The sequence below is a fragment of the Melospiza georgiana genome, chromosome 15 (assembly GCF_028018845.1).
Source record: "Melospiza georgiana isolate bMelGeo1 chromosome 15, bMelGeo1.pri, whole genome shotgun sequence".
Taxonomy (NCBI): Eukaryota; Metazoa; Chordata; class Aves; order Passeriformes; family Passerellidae; genus Melospiza; species Melospiza georgiana.
In genome coordinates, this window is record NC_080444.1 from 4659654 (window position 1) to 4675470 (window position 15817).

The 15817-nt window shown below is 48.1% G+C and overlaps 1 protein-coding gene across 1 annotated transcript in view; it reads right to left on the bottom strand.

Moving 5' to 3' along the window:
• Positions 1-15817, bottom strand: part of CYFIP2 (cytoplasmic FMR1 interacting protein 2) — a 49803-nt gene that overhangs the window by 22426 nt on the left and 11560 nt on the right. The window contains exons 8-22 of the mRNA XM_058035113.1: positions 15289-15417; positions 14293-14397; positions 11493-11584; positions 8603-8720; positions 7052-7171; positions 6607-6732; positions 5592-5758; positions 5176-5323; positions 4699-4852; positions 4024-4180; positions 3190-3286; positions 2561-2637; positions 1595-1703; positions 1249-1368; positions 418-617 (exon numbers count right to left, since the gene is read on the bottom strand). Of these exons, the coding sequence (XP_057891096.1) occupies positions 418-617; positions 1249-1368; positions 1595-1703; positions 2561-2637; positions 3190-3286; positions 4024-4180; positions 4699-4852; positions 5176-5323; positions 5592-5758; positions 6607-6732; positions 7052-7171; positions 8603-8720; positions 11493-11584; positions 14293-14397; positions 15289-15417 (1919 nt within the window). The remainder of the gene's footprint in view (positions 1-417; positions 618-1248; positions 1369-1594; positions 1704-2560; positions 2638-3189; positions 3287-4023; positions 4181-4698; positions 4853-5175; positions 5324-5591; positions 5759-6606; positions 6733-7051; positions 7172-8602; positions 8721-11492; positions 11585-14292; positions 14398-15288; positions 15418-15817) is intronic.

A 15817-nucleotide genomic window follows, 5' to 3' on the forward strand; every position in this document is an offset into this window, starting at 1 on the left:
TGGGAAGGGAAGTGATCAGAGCCTGAATAACTGACACTGCATGGTCTGGGATGACCTGCAGTTGCAGGCTAGTTAGAATTCATCACTTGAGCTATACCAACAGGAATGCAAAATCCTGCCACAATTTGTTGGTGGCGTAAAACTTACCAAAACAGAGATTTCTTATTTTTAGCAGGCAAGAAAACAATATCAACCAACCCTCAGTCATTTCAATTACTGTCTAACTCCTGCTTGAATTTGTTACTAACATTTTCAAGACCAAAGGAAGATGGTAGGTTTCAAATTCATTTTAAGAGCAACTGCTGCATCCCACAGGGAGCACAAACCTCTCCACAACGCACATCAATTTTAAGTGGCAGGTTTGACGCTGTGGAAAGAAAAGCAGGGTTTCCAGGCGGCCTTGCTGTCCCTCCTCACCTGTTGGTGGACCCGTTGTAGCAGTAGTTGGGCAGGAAGTCGAAGTTGAGCTCCCAGAAGACGTGCAGGGTGATGCGCCCATAGGGCGCGGACACGTTGTGGTTGGCCTCGCGGAACATGGCATCGAAGCTGTCCAGGGTCATGTGCTTGCACAGCAGCCTGTGCGTCAGGCGGTTGATTTCCAAGAGCCACTCCAGCTCCTGCAGCACAGAAAGCAGCAGAAAATGCAACAGAAACAGCTGATTTAATTGCCAGGGGAATGTTTTTTATTCACACACACACGCAGAACTAAAGACATCAATTTAACTCAGCAGCCAAGGCCAATTGCACTTCCACTCATGGGGGTCCTGGTCCGGTGTTTTGTGAAGCTGCAGGAAGCAAAATTAATTTGTTCCCCACTGAGCACTGGCTGGCTTTCACCTCAGAATCCTCCAAAGGTGGAAACTGGTAATTTTACACTACTTGACTCTGATGCTCCTGTATCATATCAAAGACAGCAAATCCTGTACACACATGAGCAATGTCACAGCCACCTTCATCCAGCTGGGAATTAAAGCAAGATTTCCTTCCCTCAGTTTACAGGACTCTCTTATATGAGCTCTGCAAAGTCTAACTGCTGTCCCCTTATGATTTACACAGATACTTAATGGTCTGATAATAATGCAATTAAAGCTCCATAAACAGAACCAGTAAAGACTCAGCAGCATAAAGGAAGATACATGACTGGTTGAAAGCAGTGCAGGGGAACTCAAAATAGCAGCCAGTTGACTGTGCATCCCCAGCAGTGTATTAGTCTCCCTGCTCATCCTCAGAGTCAATAGAAGTTCTTACCACGATGGATGTCAGGTCCTCGCTCTCGAAGCGGCTGATGGCCTGGTCCAGTGATTTGTACATGGCTGCAGAGATGCGCTGGGTAATGAGCCTGTTCAGGTCGATTGATCTGCCCAGCAGCTGCCAAAAGAAAAGATTTGCATGTTATATACTGATGGGGACAAGGTATTTCATTTTTTACTCCACACACATATTAAAACTGAACCTCGAAGTCTGCTTAAACATGAAAGTGGTGGCACAAGTGCCTTGGCTGAGTATAGATTACTTAAGAAGGAACGAGGGAAATGTGGGGCATAACTCATTTTTGTGTCATGATGAGTACTGGAGCCTGCTGCTTGCACTGTACCTGCACGTGCCTCTGCTTGAGCAGCGTTTCGTAGCGGTTGGATGGGGGGTATGGGATGATCACCCCGTAATTCTTGCACTCAGCCCGGAAACGTTTGTCCAGTAAAACACTGAAAAAGGGAAGCAGTGTCAGGAAAATAGAAATGTACACTATCAGCTTCTCTATGAGTCTTTCCAGAGTTGTTTCAGCCCTTTTAATCTTGGCTCTGAATTGCAAGAAATCTCTGCACACTAAATCACAGAGCAGGAGTTGTTTTCTGGGGACTTTCCTGCTTGTCTTTTGTGGCTAAAACACCCAAAAATATATAAAAATGTGCTGAAAGATAACAGTGCCAGGTACTGGGTGGTTCCCCTGGTGTGCTCCCTCCTTGAAGATCTGCTGTGGGAACATTTGTTTGGTGATGGTGATTGTCCTCCTTCTCTAAGGCCAAATGTGACCTAGAGACAGAACTTGCAGTCACATGGAAGACTTGGTTCACCTCTGGGGCCACGAGAAGAAGACTCTCCCTAGATTTCATCCATGCCCTTTAAATTGGTAAGGAGGATATGCCACAAAGGTTCTATCTCCCCAAAGGGAGAACAAGTCCTGCTGCTTCACTAGGGTGAGGACAAGTGCATATTCCTATTTTGTAGAGATGGGAGGCTTCCAGTCCTCTGCCTGGTACAAAAACAGAAGTCAAGCAAGGACATGCCTGTAATAAGCTCAGTTTGCTTCTCTGAAGCTCTCACAAACTGTACTCTGACTGCTACTCCGGATGCCAATTATTATTTTTTCACTTTTAACTGTGTCTCCTTAATTAATTTTCCCCATCTACATCGGTCTGACGTGGACAGCCAGCTCTGGGGGACAGGGATGATCTATGTTGTGTCTTCTTGCGGTGACTGCTCCCTGAGGGAAATCTTTTGGTTAACAGCAATTTGGATGCAGCGATATCATCAGTCACCATCAGCAGTCAGGCTCTCCTACCTGCCAGCCATCGCTTTGTAATAGGCAAAGATCTGATCTGCCAGCTTGTACACAAATTGATCAAAGCACAAATTCACCTGGGGGAGAAAAAACAAGACTTGGTGAGGGCGTCACCAGCACAGAACAGCTCCTTCCTACGCACGCAAGATCAATACAACCCAACACAGATCCTTCATTTAATACAAATATATATTAAAGGTCACAGTATCTTAAAACCACACTGCACTTCTCACATTGCTGAAGGTAAGCAGAAAATTGCAGTTACATTTCTCTCTTTATAGCTTCTTCATGTTCTTACAGGTCCTGGTCCCCCACCCTCAACCACCCTTCCCTCTCAGGGAATTTTTTGTTTTCCTCTGATGTCTCAAACCCTCTGCTCATCAGACTCTGCCATGTCGCCAATGTTTGACAGCTTTTGGCTTCCATGGTTCCCTACAGGTACAGCTGAGCTGAAGCCCTTAATCAGGAGAGTCTTTAGGGCCTCTGGAAATGCTAATCTTCTTGAAAACTTCTCAGTCTGATGGAATATTTCTTTCAGGAGAAAGGTGCCTATAATGAATTACTGGGTCAATCAGGGCAGTGTGACTCCTGTGAGCTTTTTTCATACAATAAAGATGAAGAGAACTTACTTCAGCTTCAATTTCATCATACAGGAACTGCTTTTTGAACTTGGTCAAAGCATAGTATGCACTGTCATTGTAGAGGTCCAGGGGGTACAGCACATACCTGAGGGCAAGAACACAGACCACATCTAAAATGAGCTTTGGAGCTTATCAGCATAAACTGCAGCCGGTGCATGTCATGCCCTGCCTGATGCCTGATGTAAAAAAAATGACTTTTCTCTGACTTCATGCCTATCACTGCCACCCCCTGCAGCCCCTCAAATAATCCCTCTTTATCCCTGGCTTCTGCAGGAAGCAGCTACAACCAACCTGGAAGTGAGCTAATTATGAGTTGCTCAATCAAAATTTGCTTCTTCTCTGCCCTTAAAAAAGCTTTCACCCTGCCCTCACTCCAGAGGGTGCTCTGACAGTGCCCATACAACCAAGTTTTCCTAACAAGGAAAACATTATGAAGATGATGACACTTGCAGAGCAGCAATTCCTCGTATCATTTATCCCACATACAAAAAGAAGTTGAGGTGGCTTAGCCTGGGCCCACCCCCTTTGGTGACACATCTGTTTCACTGCTGCGTGCAGGTGACAGTGCCACCCCGTCCTGCCCACACCCCAACAGTTGCCAGCTGCTGTTTATGACACATGAAGAGGTGCCAGTGCCAGGAAGTCGCCCCTGTGTCTGCCAACGAGGTGCTCACACAGCACCACTCATGTGACAGCAGAGCAAGGAACATCCATTTACCTCCCACATCAAAAACACTGCTCATCACCAGCCCCTCCTTCTTCCTGAACAAAATCCCAAACCCCAGCAGGTGCACGGTCCCAGCAGAGCCCACCAGCCCTTACTCCATCATGGAGGGTTCTTTGGTTTCCAGAATATGGTCTGTGAGGATCCAGGGCATGGACATCTCGATGGGGAACTGGATGCGGCGGCCCATGGTCAGCTCCAAGAAGAACTCCCGGAACCACAGCTGGGACAGGTCACAGCACTGCTGCAGAGCCTCTGGAAAGCACAGAGGATCCATGTCACCCCCTGGGGATGGCAGTGAGGGCATGGCACAGGAGGCAGCTGCTGCAGCCTTGCTTTTGGGTACAGGACATTTTTCTAGGAGGATGTCTCTGGTTTTAAACCCAGACCATGTCCATGCTGCCTGAGCACTTGGTAATGCAAGAAGAAGGAAGGGATCACCCCTTTTGCTCTAGAGGACCAGTGAGAACACTGGAATTGCTCAGAGTTATTCTGGAATACTTTTTCTGTGTCCAGAGGCTCAGTTTGTCTGGGACAGAAGGAAAGTCCACTCCTAGAAAATAATCTCCCACCTGCAGCTATTTGCTCTTGCTGACAGCCTTGTTCACATAATGAGTACTACACAGAAGCATGCCCAACCAGGCAGAAGTAGGACATCTGGGAAAAATCAAGGAAAATCTTCTGCTTAGGTCAATGAGGAGCAAAGCTGATGTGCTTTTGCCTTTCTGAGCATGCAAGGGCTGGGTTCAAGCCTCCCCCTGCCATAATCTCACCACTGATGTTGAGAAGGTGGGTGAAGAAGAAGGACTGCTTGTGGAACTCCTCAATGGCCAAGACTATTGGCCCATCCAAGCTGCTCCTCAGAGTCTTCTTTGAGCCACTCTTGTCTGCTATGAGTGACTCCAGCATGGTCCTCACCATGTAAAGCTTTGGAAAAAAGGTGACATGCAGTTACCCCTCTACAGACATCATCACATATGGCCTTGGTGTTCTGGGAACAAAAAGTAACACTTCTCCAAGGTGGTGACCACCCTCTGCACACCACTATCCTTCAGAGTTAATCAAACCCATGAAAGAAGAGGCTTTGGGAATTATACAACGAATTAGGCACAAAAGCAACATTTAACACACAACAGCATGAAGACTTTGTGGAACAGAGAATGGAAACAGCTACTAATCCACAGGGTGGGAGACTCCTACATGGCTCTAAGACCATTAATTCCCCACACAGGAGACAAACATTCACATACCTGTGTGCTTGATGGTCCTACTGCTCGTCGTGGGACTTTAATATCAAATCCACCCTTGGGATCCTTCTCCCCTCTCAGGCAAGGATCATTTGGAGGCTCCCGACCTCCCTCCCAGTCACAGATCGTCTTCCGAATCGCCTGAAGGACACTGGGGCAGGGGAGAGGGAGAGCAGGGCTTAACTTGATTTTACTTCAAGATGAAAATACCTATGGCTGTGCACATATGAGAGGAAAGGTGGGATCATACACAGCTGGCATTGCTGGGATGATGACCAAAAGTTAGCTCTGGAGGAGCTGCTGGCTAAAAGAACTGCTGGCTGCTTGTGTACTGGAGCATACACAGGGCTTGTGTATTACAAAGTGTAACAACACTAATCAATACATGAAGTTTGCACTGCATTGAGGGACAGACTGACCTGATCAGAACGTTCTTCTTCTTCCTGACAGCCTGTCGCAGAGGCTCCCTCAGGGTCACCTGGGCGAAGTCCTGCAGGGCCGCGTAGATGGTGTTGCGGATGGCCTGGTTGAAGACGCTCTCCATCCGCCCCATCAGCACCTGCAGGCCTTTGATCATGGCAATCACCTGAAAGAAAAGTTAAACCCAGATGTAAATGCTGTTTTCCAAAGTGTGAAGAGGACTATAAATCCAGCATGGAGAGAATTCAGGACTGAATTAATTCTACTCAGCTAACACAAGCCCAATGATCAAGCAGCTAATTTTTGGGTGTTAGCTGTTTTACAGGTCGCAAGAAGCTGAGGAAAGCATTTATATCATCAGCTTCTTGCCAATGGCCCCTGTCCCTTGTTTTTACCCCGGATCTCTTGGTATCTTTAATACCACACAATCCCAGGAACTGCACATGCTCCATGTGTGGGTGCAGCTTGCACAGAGCTGCATCTGCACAGGGCACAGCCTGCCCTGCCCAACAGCACAGTGGAGGAAGCCATAAGGCAACATCCAAACCACCCTGGACTGTGTAAGGCAGGAGGAAGGTCAGGGCCTCCCAGAGCCTGGCTCAGAGGACTGTTCTCACTGTTTACAGCCAGCCAGGATGACAGCTGATGTGTCCTGGGGACTGGCTGAGCATCTCTTGTGTTTGCACAGCTCCTGGATGCAGCTGCTGCTCTTGCTAGAGATGATACTGCTCTGCAAGCCCCCTGTTCTGGGTTTGTGTGGCAACATCTTGGGAGCAGGAAGCTACAGGGGTGACCTCCCACATCCAATAAAACCAACATCAGCTGGCTCCATGACAGACCCAACACTGGCAATTTAAAGGCCAGATTAAGGGATGTGGGGACCCTAAATCCCTTAACATGGGTCACATGGCAGAGTATGGTGAGAAAACCCTTCCATTCTCTTTCCCTGGCCTGAGGAACACGGACAGGAAACCAGCCTGGACTGGCTCTGATTCTTGTGCAAGTGGCACCTACTTCCACAAAGGCAAACTTCTCCTCACTGGTGTAGTTGTACCGGGTGGCTCTCTCATACTCTTCAGCTGTTCCTGGGCAATCCTTGTTGCAGAATTTATCTGTGGGATGAACCAGCTTCCAAGAGTACTAAAAGATGAAAAGAGACCATGTCAACATTGCAATGAGGAAGAAGATAGGCTAGAAAGACTGAATTAGGCTGTATGCCAAAAAACCATTCTCTAGACATCACTACAGTTTGACATTCTTGGCTTTATTAGCACTTAATTAATTGGTTTTCTTTATCTGGGAGGCTGCCAGGCATACCAGGCCTTTGACATCCATGGATTTGTGTTGAGATACGGTCAAAACTTTGCAAATTAAGAATTTCCATCATCATTTGAATTACAGTTTCAGTTGCTCCCAGACTCATCCCAGACTGCTTTCAGTGATGCAGGGATGCACTCACCACTTCCATGACGTGGGCACTCCACTTGGAGAGCAGCTGCAGCCCCCGTAAAGCCAGGTCAAAGAGCTCCCTGTACTCCTCATCTGACTTCTGGCTGTCCAGGCCTGAGCCAGTGACCACCTGGAAGAAATCACACCATGCTACAATCAGCAACTTGCTGCTTCACTCAGTCAACAGATTTCTCTCCAACATCCCACCTGAAATGAATTCCTGACCTTATGACCAAGGTAGAATTGAGTAAAGCATGTACTGTCCCTCAGGAAAAAAGACCTTGGCAAGGCTCTTTTTACACAGCCAGTCAAATTATTCCCTACAAAAAAAAATGAGTCTGACCTGTCATCTCAGCAAATAACTGACTGTTTTTATTCCACTTTCCCACTCCTTTTCGATGGTCTAATACTATTGAAATCCTTGATAATCCTTTACTGATTAAAGTTCAAAGAAGCTCTTACAAATGCCAAAAAAGAAGCGCCTGAGAACGCTACCATTTGTTAAACTGACACTGATGAATGAGGATCACACATGCAAAAAACAGTCCCAATGGCACCAGAGAGGGCACTGGCATTCAGTAATGAAAAGAAGAGAGATGCCTTCATGAACTTTCCTCAAAGCCCTGACTGACAGGCCTGTGTAATTGAAAAGCCCAATTTGCAAGTCATTGGTGTTCTGACTTTTGTCTGATTATAAACATTTAGTTGCCAGGTTTTTTTCCTGGTTATTTTAACAAAGCTGTGATCAAGGAGCAGAAGCTGTTGCTGTAGATCTCCTGGTGCACATGATTTTGTACCTTTCATAAATTGCTTTTTTATTGCTGCATCAAGATGAGCTTGTTCCACTCATGTCCTTCACCCCTCCTCGCTGTACATCTGTGAAAGACCATGGTCCTGCCACATTGCTGTGTTCCAGGCTTGTCCACTACTGGATTCTTTGTTTCTCTTTGCCAAGGTCGGGATTAAATGTGTGAGACAGTATTTCTTGATAGGACTCAGATGTTTCTTAGTTCTTATCTATGTTACAGTCCCACAAACCCTGAGTTCTGCAGCACTTCACTCTAACAAGCTAAAAATGGAGATGTATCTCTCTTTCTACAAGGCCCTTTAAGGATAATCTGTCCAATTAAGAAATGACACCTAAATTATTTTTACTTTTAACCCAACAGCTGACCACCCGTGCCCTCAACGTAGACTCTTCTATCCAATCGCACAAAACCACCCAAACCCATGGAGAAGAAGGTGAAGAGGAAGAAGGTGAAGAAGAGGAAGGTAAAAAGACCAGCCTCCACCCTAAAACCTCCATCTTGCTTTATATATTACTATATCTTAAACCCTTCAACTTTACGTTTTCCACCCGGTGGTATTATACACTTCTATCCAAATTCCACACCCACAATCCCAGTTCTATCATTCCATTTGGGAAGCCTTCTCCATGGCCTCAGGTCAAAGGCAGCGTTCTCTTGGGGGGTCAGTGCCTTTTAGCACACAAAGTCTGAAATTCTGCCCAGCCAGGTTGCTGCAGTGCCCCCAGCCCTCCTGCAGGTGCAGCTGGACCCACCTCGCTGTTGCTGTAGCGCGCCAGCTCCGAGATGAAGCGGATGTGGTCGTCTCGGATCTGCACCATCTGCTCACAGATGTTGTACTGGGGGCTGATGCTGCTCTGAGTGCACGTCCACCTGGGCAAAAAGAGCAACATTGTCAAGGACAGGACACAGCCTGCACTCAGACAGCCCAGGGACAGCTGCTCTCTGCGCTTCAACGTGCTCCAGGCACGCCGCCCTCATGGCGAATGTCAGCCCTGTTGTGTCTCTGTGTGTGGAGTGTCCAGAGGTGGTGTCACGCAGCAGGATGGGGACACTGGCCTCACCTCTCAGCCTGAATGTGTCTGCTCCATCCACCCTGAAGGCTGCTCTCCATGTGGGCTCACCTACCCCAAGGGCAGAGGTGGCAATCTTCCCAGGCCACCAAGGGACAAGCTTTCAGGGAAGGATGGACTTCAAAGACCTGCACTGTTTGCATCCTTTCTGCTAAACCTAACAATGACCATACTTAAAGGTCCTCCCTCCAGGTCTGGGTTGTGCTGCCTTCTCCTGCAAAGAAAAACTCTGCAAAGAACTAGCCCTCCCATTGTTTTTGGTTCTGGCTCATGCTGCCAGCTCAATGAACAACCCTGAGTACAAACGATGAGCAGAATTAGATTTTCATTTGAATTCACCCATATGTACCATGTGTGTAATGTCATCCTAAAAAAGGCAACCAAAGGCACAGTTGTATGAAGGAATGGGACAAACCAGGTCTATTTAATTTAACATCTCCTTCCTCCCTGTAATGTATTAGCCCCAGATATAGAATCAGAATGGCTCCACCAAAATGTTTTGTGCAACCAATTGTCTACCAGTGAGATTGTCATGTCTCACTCTGTCATCACAATGTAGGAGTTCAGATTATACTTTTTTTCCACCTTATGATAGTCCTGTTCTCCAATTTAGACTGCCCATACAAAAGGAAGGTGAGGAACCTGCCCCTGATATGGACATACACATATCCCTACAGTTAACTGCACTTGTTGCCAGTATTTGGGGTGGTAGAAAGTCCTGGAAATGCTGGGCCACGCCATCCCTTGTGAAATCCATCCTCCCCCAGTCCCCAGTTTGGCTCTTACCCGTTTCCATGTGCTGCCCACTGGACAATGGGCAGGGTAGCAGGAGTGGCCAGGGCTGCCCCAGCCCTCCCTGCCACACACAACCTACTCCACAGTGCAGAGACAAAGCGCCATGCGGGAAAAACACCAATTAATTCCACTTGCACGGAGACAAGGAGGGAGAGAAAGTGACAAAAACAATGTTAGTAAGAAATGGGGATTACATGGAAGCACCTTGGCAGAGTTAGAACTGGGAGTCCCATGCAGTTTGCTGGGAAGGCAAGGGAGTGAGGAAGAAACGAAGAAGAATTGGTTAGTACGGCACGGCACACAGACCTGGTGAGACAGATTTCAAAGACAGACATTAAAATTGTGCACAGGTAAAACAGCCCATGAGCTACCTCGGTTTTGAGATGAGAAAATGAGGAATGCTGCTGACACATGTTTCGTTGAAATGTGCTTTCTGAATGATTTGGGATTAAAAGGAGCAAATCTTCAGACAATTTTCCTCTTTTTTAAAAAGAATTTTCAAAAGTATTCTTAAAATTCACATTACACAGGATCATATTTTTTTCTCTTGTTTTTCCTCCTCAATTTTAATTGAGAACTTTTTGCCATGTTGTTTTCAAACCTCTCCTGAACAATTAAAGGGCACTTTTCAACCAGTTTTTGGGAGGGCAGGGATGGAGGGCTGCTCCTGGCAGGCAGAGAAGCCAGACCCTCCGGGGGTGGAAGGGGACAGCAAACAGAAGCCATGACACTGCAGGTTAGTTCCTGTCCTGCTGGAGAGACAGCCCAGCCTGGCTGCTCCTCAGACACACCAGAGAAACCAGATTTCCACCCAAGACAGTCCCACAGGTGGAAGGCCACTGCCTGCTGAAAGCCTGTCTGCCACCCACCACTACAGCCAGGCTTAGTTCAGACAGGCTGTGCTCATGAGGGGTTGCAAACCTTATTCCAAGGATATCCAAACCTATCAACATTCTCCTGGCAATCACTGAGCGTGATGCAAAGCTACAAACACCAGTGGGGCCTCTCACATGCCTGCTGTGACTGAAACAATGTCTGTGGATTCATCTGATGGAGCAGCAAACTGCCCGTGAGCCCAGGCCACTCCTGAGCTCTCCACTCCTGCTCTTCTCCCACAATATCCACAATCATGAAATCATTAAGGTTGGAAAAGATCCTCAAGATCAAGTCCAATCTTTGACTGATCACCACCCCATCAACTAAACCAGAGCACGGAGTGCCACATTCCAGTTGTTAGTGCCACATTCAGTCTTTTCCAGTTCATTAATTTCCAGAGCATCTGAGCCTCTGATTCAACCCTTATGGCTGCCATCCTTCTTCATGAGCCCTGCCTGAGCTAGAGGAGACACCCTGGCTACTGCAGAGATCCAGTGCTGAGTTCATGCTCTGGAGGATTTTGTCCTTGGGGTGCAAAGCGTGGATTAAAATCTCCCCAGAGCAGGGACAGAGCTCACACTCACACAGCTCGCACGCACCCGGCGCTGCCCCAGCCCCTGCACCAGCCACCCTTCCTTCCTCCTGCCTCCCTGCCAGCCCTCCCAGCCCTGCCTGCTCCCTGGGACAGCTACACAGAGCTGGCTGCACCCCCAGGGCCACGGGAGGACATCTCCCCATGCAGGGACAGGGAGGGACACGCGGGCACACAGAGCTGGCACGCCGGACTCACGCCCCACAGGGACACACACACGGGCACAGGCCTGGCACACCTGCAGGGCTGCAGCCCCCATGGCCCTCAGGACACACACAGAAGCCAAGAGACATTATGGCAGGCACTCACTTGGATTTGTTCTCCTCATAGTGAGCACTGGTCTTAATGTATCTGGCCAGTTCTATCTGCATATCGCCGAATAAAGGAACCACCTGCAGCTGCTGGAAAAGAAAACAAAAGATGGTTGAAACATGGCAGAGAGAGAGAAAGAGATAGAGAGAGAGAGAGAGCCTGGCCCCAGCACAACACAAGGGACTCCAAAAAGGCATGCTGCACCTCTGAAGCTTTGCAAAGTGCAGACCTAGACCCAGGGTCATTTCACAGCTAGGAAATGACTGAGAAAGATCACAAGGCTTTCTGTGGGAGGAAATCACTCCCTGTCCGTGCTCTGGAGCCCTGGGCTCGCTGCCACCAGGCTGGTCATGGCCAGAAAGGTTCAGTGCTGTAACCAGCCAGAGAAAAGGATGTTTTTACAACAAAAAGAGAGAAGTGTGGTCCTGAGCAGGCCTGATTGTCTCCCAGCCTAATCCTCCAAGAGAACAGAGGCATGAAAAGCCAGCATGTTGCTATTCTGGACAACCAGGAAGGTGTCAGCTTTCCCCAGGGACTCAGCACTATCAGGTGTCTTAAAACTTCTCTATGAAGAGAAAGACACAGGCAATATAACATGGTTCTTCCTGCCCTTCACATCTCAGAAGGTTTGGGATGGGAAATAAATTCTAAGTGCTCAAGCTCAGACAGGTCCCTCCCTCACTAAACTTCCACCTGCAAGCAAAATCCAACCAAGGGCTACTGACAGCTCATCAATAAAATATGAAGCTTCAACTTCACCCAGCCACAAAAGCCTTGCCCCAAAATTCAGGGAAGATGGGGGAAAATTCCCTGTCCTGTTATCACACACTTCTCTTCTCAGGCTGAGCTGTGCAGGATGTATAATGCTGTCATTAGGGATTCCCACTGGCACTTCCATAAAAGGTTTAAATGAAGGGGTAGCTCATTTTCACCACTCAAATTCCTGGGCAATCCACTAGAAATTTAATCAGAATGCAATAAGCAGATGTAGTGAAGGAGAAGTTGGTCTTTCCTTTTTGAGATCTGATAGTTTGGAGTGGTACTTTTCTGGAGATGCTGGAGAAGTGCAAATGGAACCAAGCTGGAAAGGAGAAAGTTACCCCATGCAATGGAAGGTTTTTTACCTCATTCTCTGATGGCCCACAGCACTTTGCAATGAGCAGCAAACCTGTCTGAATGCACCAAGATGACCAAACTCTACAGATTACACTGAAGGACTGATGTAGAGATTTAGCTGAATTAGCAAAGCTGAATCAGGGAAAATCCAGAAAACTCCAAAGAATGGTGTGATAAATCACCTTTGCAGAGCAGTCTCCCCAGTGATGGGAGGTTTTTTGAACACCTCATTATTGCCCTGTCCATAAGGTTCTGGTGTCTGTGGCCGCCTGCTCTCGGGGCTGTCCCCAGGCAATGGTGCAAATTGGGGTAAGCAGGTCCCCACCAGCTCAGGGGAGGATGGACATCAACCTTCCATCACACCTGGGCTCACCTCTTCCCTGCCCTGCACACACCCAGCACATCACCACAAACTGAACCTCGGGGCAGCAAGCAGGGAGACATCCTCCATCCAACACCACCACCAACCTCCTCATCCAGGCTCCTCACCCCACCTCTGGGGAAAGCACCAGGGAGGACCCACTGTGCTGAAGAGGGAGGGGAAGGAGCCCTCTGTGCCCTTCCACACATCATCACCTGCTCATTTTCCCTCATCTGGAGCAAGTCTTGGTAACAGAAACTAATCTTTCCATCTCAGGGGAAAGATTAATAAAGGACTCAGGAAGGACTCAGGAAGGACTCAGGAAGGACTCAGGAAGGACTCCATCTGCTCCATCTGGGGAATTCTTCTGCCGTCCTCCTGCTCCTTGCCACCAACTCGTTTGTCTTTTGCTAGATCCCACCATGCCTCCTACAGCTGACCTGCTCCAAACCCAAAATGCCTCCCAGTCCCAGAAGCAGTGGAAAGGAGGCACCACCATCCCTGAGGTGCTGTGTGGCTCTCAGCCTCCTCTCCACCAAGAGGGTTATCCCAAACCTTTCCTGTGCTCAGGAATGAAGGGCAGCACAGCCTGGCCTCTAGATGTGGATCAGACCATGGCCAGATGTGCTCCAGCAGAGAGAGGTTGTGTGGCTGCTCCCACCCTGCCCCTGGGAGCACCCAGGTTTCATGGGCCTTTCCCCAAAATCCACATCTCAGACCAGACAAAAACAGTTCATCAAACCAGAGTGACCCTTTGAAGATCTCACTGGGCACCTCCAAATCCCAGTTCACACAACTTCCCCAAAAGCTTTTCCCGTGCAACAGGGAGCACAGTTTATACATGAAATAAAACTGCCAGCTGTGTCCTCTGTCCCTCAGCCCAGCAGCTTGCAGAGGGAAAGAGAAGCAGAACCATCACCCACACAAACCTCAGCAAACCAGCCTGAAACCAGAGACTGCAAATCTCTGTGCAAAGAGCCAGCAGCCATGCCAGCTGGGCACACCCTCCCCTCAGCCGTGGAGCAGCCTCTCCATCCTCTGGGGCCTGGCAGGGAGCAGCCAGAGCTGCAGCTCCCACTGCAGAACCAGCTCTGCACCCACAGCCCTGCAGCACTGAGGGGCAGCCCTGCTCCCCTCACCCTGCTGCAATTCCACTCCCCAGCCTTTGGCCTGGACAGCTTCTCAACCCTTGGGGTTTTGGACCTGTAAATGATTCCTGTAAATGATTCCTGTGGTTTGGTTTTTGTTAGCAGCAGTGGTACAGGCTGTTAATCCACTGGTCTGCAATAAACACCAGCCTCACACAGACAGCTCACTGACCTTGAAGAATTTGTCTATTTTGCTAAGGTTGATTCTCTTCTTGGCATCCAACTTGTAAATGTTGCTGACATTCCCATCCATGAGATACAGGCCAAACCCCATCACCTGGAGAGGATGGAAAGGCAAGGTTTCATCAGCATGGAGTCAGCAGCACAAGTCAAAGACACTGCTCCATCACCCAGCATGAGGAAAGAACATTTCAGGTTCCTGCTACCACCTGATCCTCATGAGGAAATGTTTAAAATGTGCCTGTATCTGCCAGGAGGCACATGGCAGGCAGGATTGCTTCTGTTGTCTGTGCAAAAACACTGGATGCTTCCCTTGCTTATTTGTTCCTCCTCTCCCCACGTAACAACAACCCAAAAATTTTCTCCACCTGTTTACTTCTGGAGAAGAATTTAAAATATTTTCCTGGACTGATTTTCCCCCCTCATTAATTCAGTACAAATCATTACAGAGAGTCAAACTCCCCACACATCAGAGAACCTGAGCTGACTCACATCCTTGTAATGAAGTTTTTAAGGTAATAGTGACTGCCATCATTGCCAATGACTGACTGACAGCAAGGACAAATACACCAAATAAAGAGATATTTTGGCATGTTTATCTTGAGGACTTGTTACAGCCAGAAAAACAAACCTGGGAGCATCTGCCTTCTGCAGGGAATTATTGCTGGGAATGGGCACCAAGAAAATTCTGGGTTACAAAGTCGGTGATGATTCTACAATGTCCTCTGCAGTTACACAAGTCGAGCCCATGATCCTGCACTTCCATGCACAACAGAAAAACCCCTTCCAGCCCTGGAAGATGTAGGGCACCCACCAGTGCCCTCACCCACCATGCACTGTCTCTGCAGAAAAGGGATGCATGTCAGCCCAGAGGAGCAAAAAATCAAGAAATTGAAGAGAGACATTGTCCTAGGAGTGAATTTCATTTTACTAAAACAACTGTGACTCTATGCAAGCACCCAGGCACACAAGCATGGCCCAACCTCACCTTTAGGAGCATGTGCTTCTCACTGGGGGTGAGATACATCTTGTTTTCATAGTAATCCACACAGATGTTGACAATATCAGCCAGCAACTCCTCATAGCCAGGGATAACCTCTAGCTGTTGATGCAGACACTGAAACACAACAGAAGCCACATTATCCACATGGGCAGAGGAACAGCAGAAACCAGGCAGGAAACATTTTAAGGATTAAGAGTGGAACAATAAGAGGTTCCTTAAAACCTCATTTATGCTTTTGTTAAGTTTACCAGCAGAAGAGCTTATGGTACTGCCCAGGAAAAACAACCTTCCTCTGCAGGACAATTCTTCTTCAGACTGACCACAGCACCCAAACATCACACAATGAGATGTAAAGGAGGGTGACTCTGAGCAAACTGTCTGATTCTTGTCTCTGTGCAATATTTTAACTAGTTAGCAGAACCAATGGAGCTCGTGAAATATGGAGGGCCATGGGGGCTGAGCTGCAGACCCCATGCAGCTGCAGGAGATGGAGTTCTGGCAGAACCTTCACCTC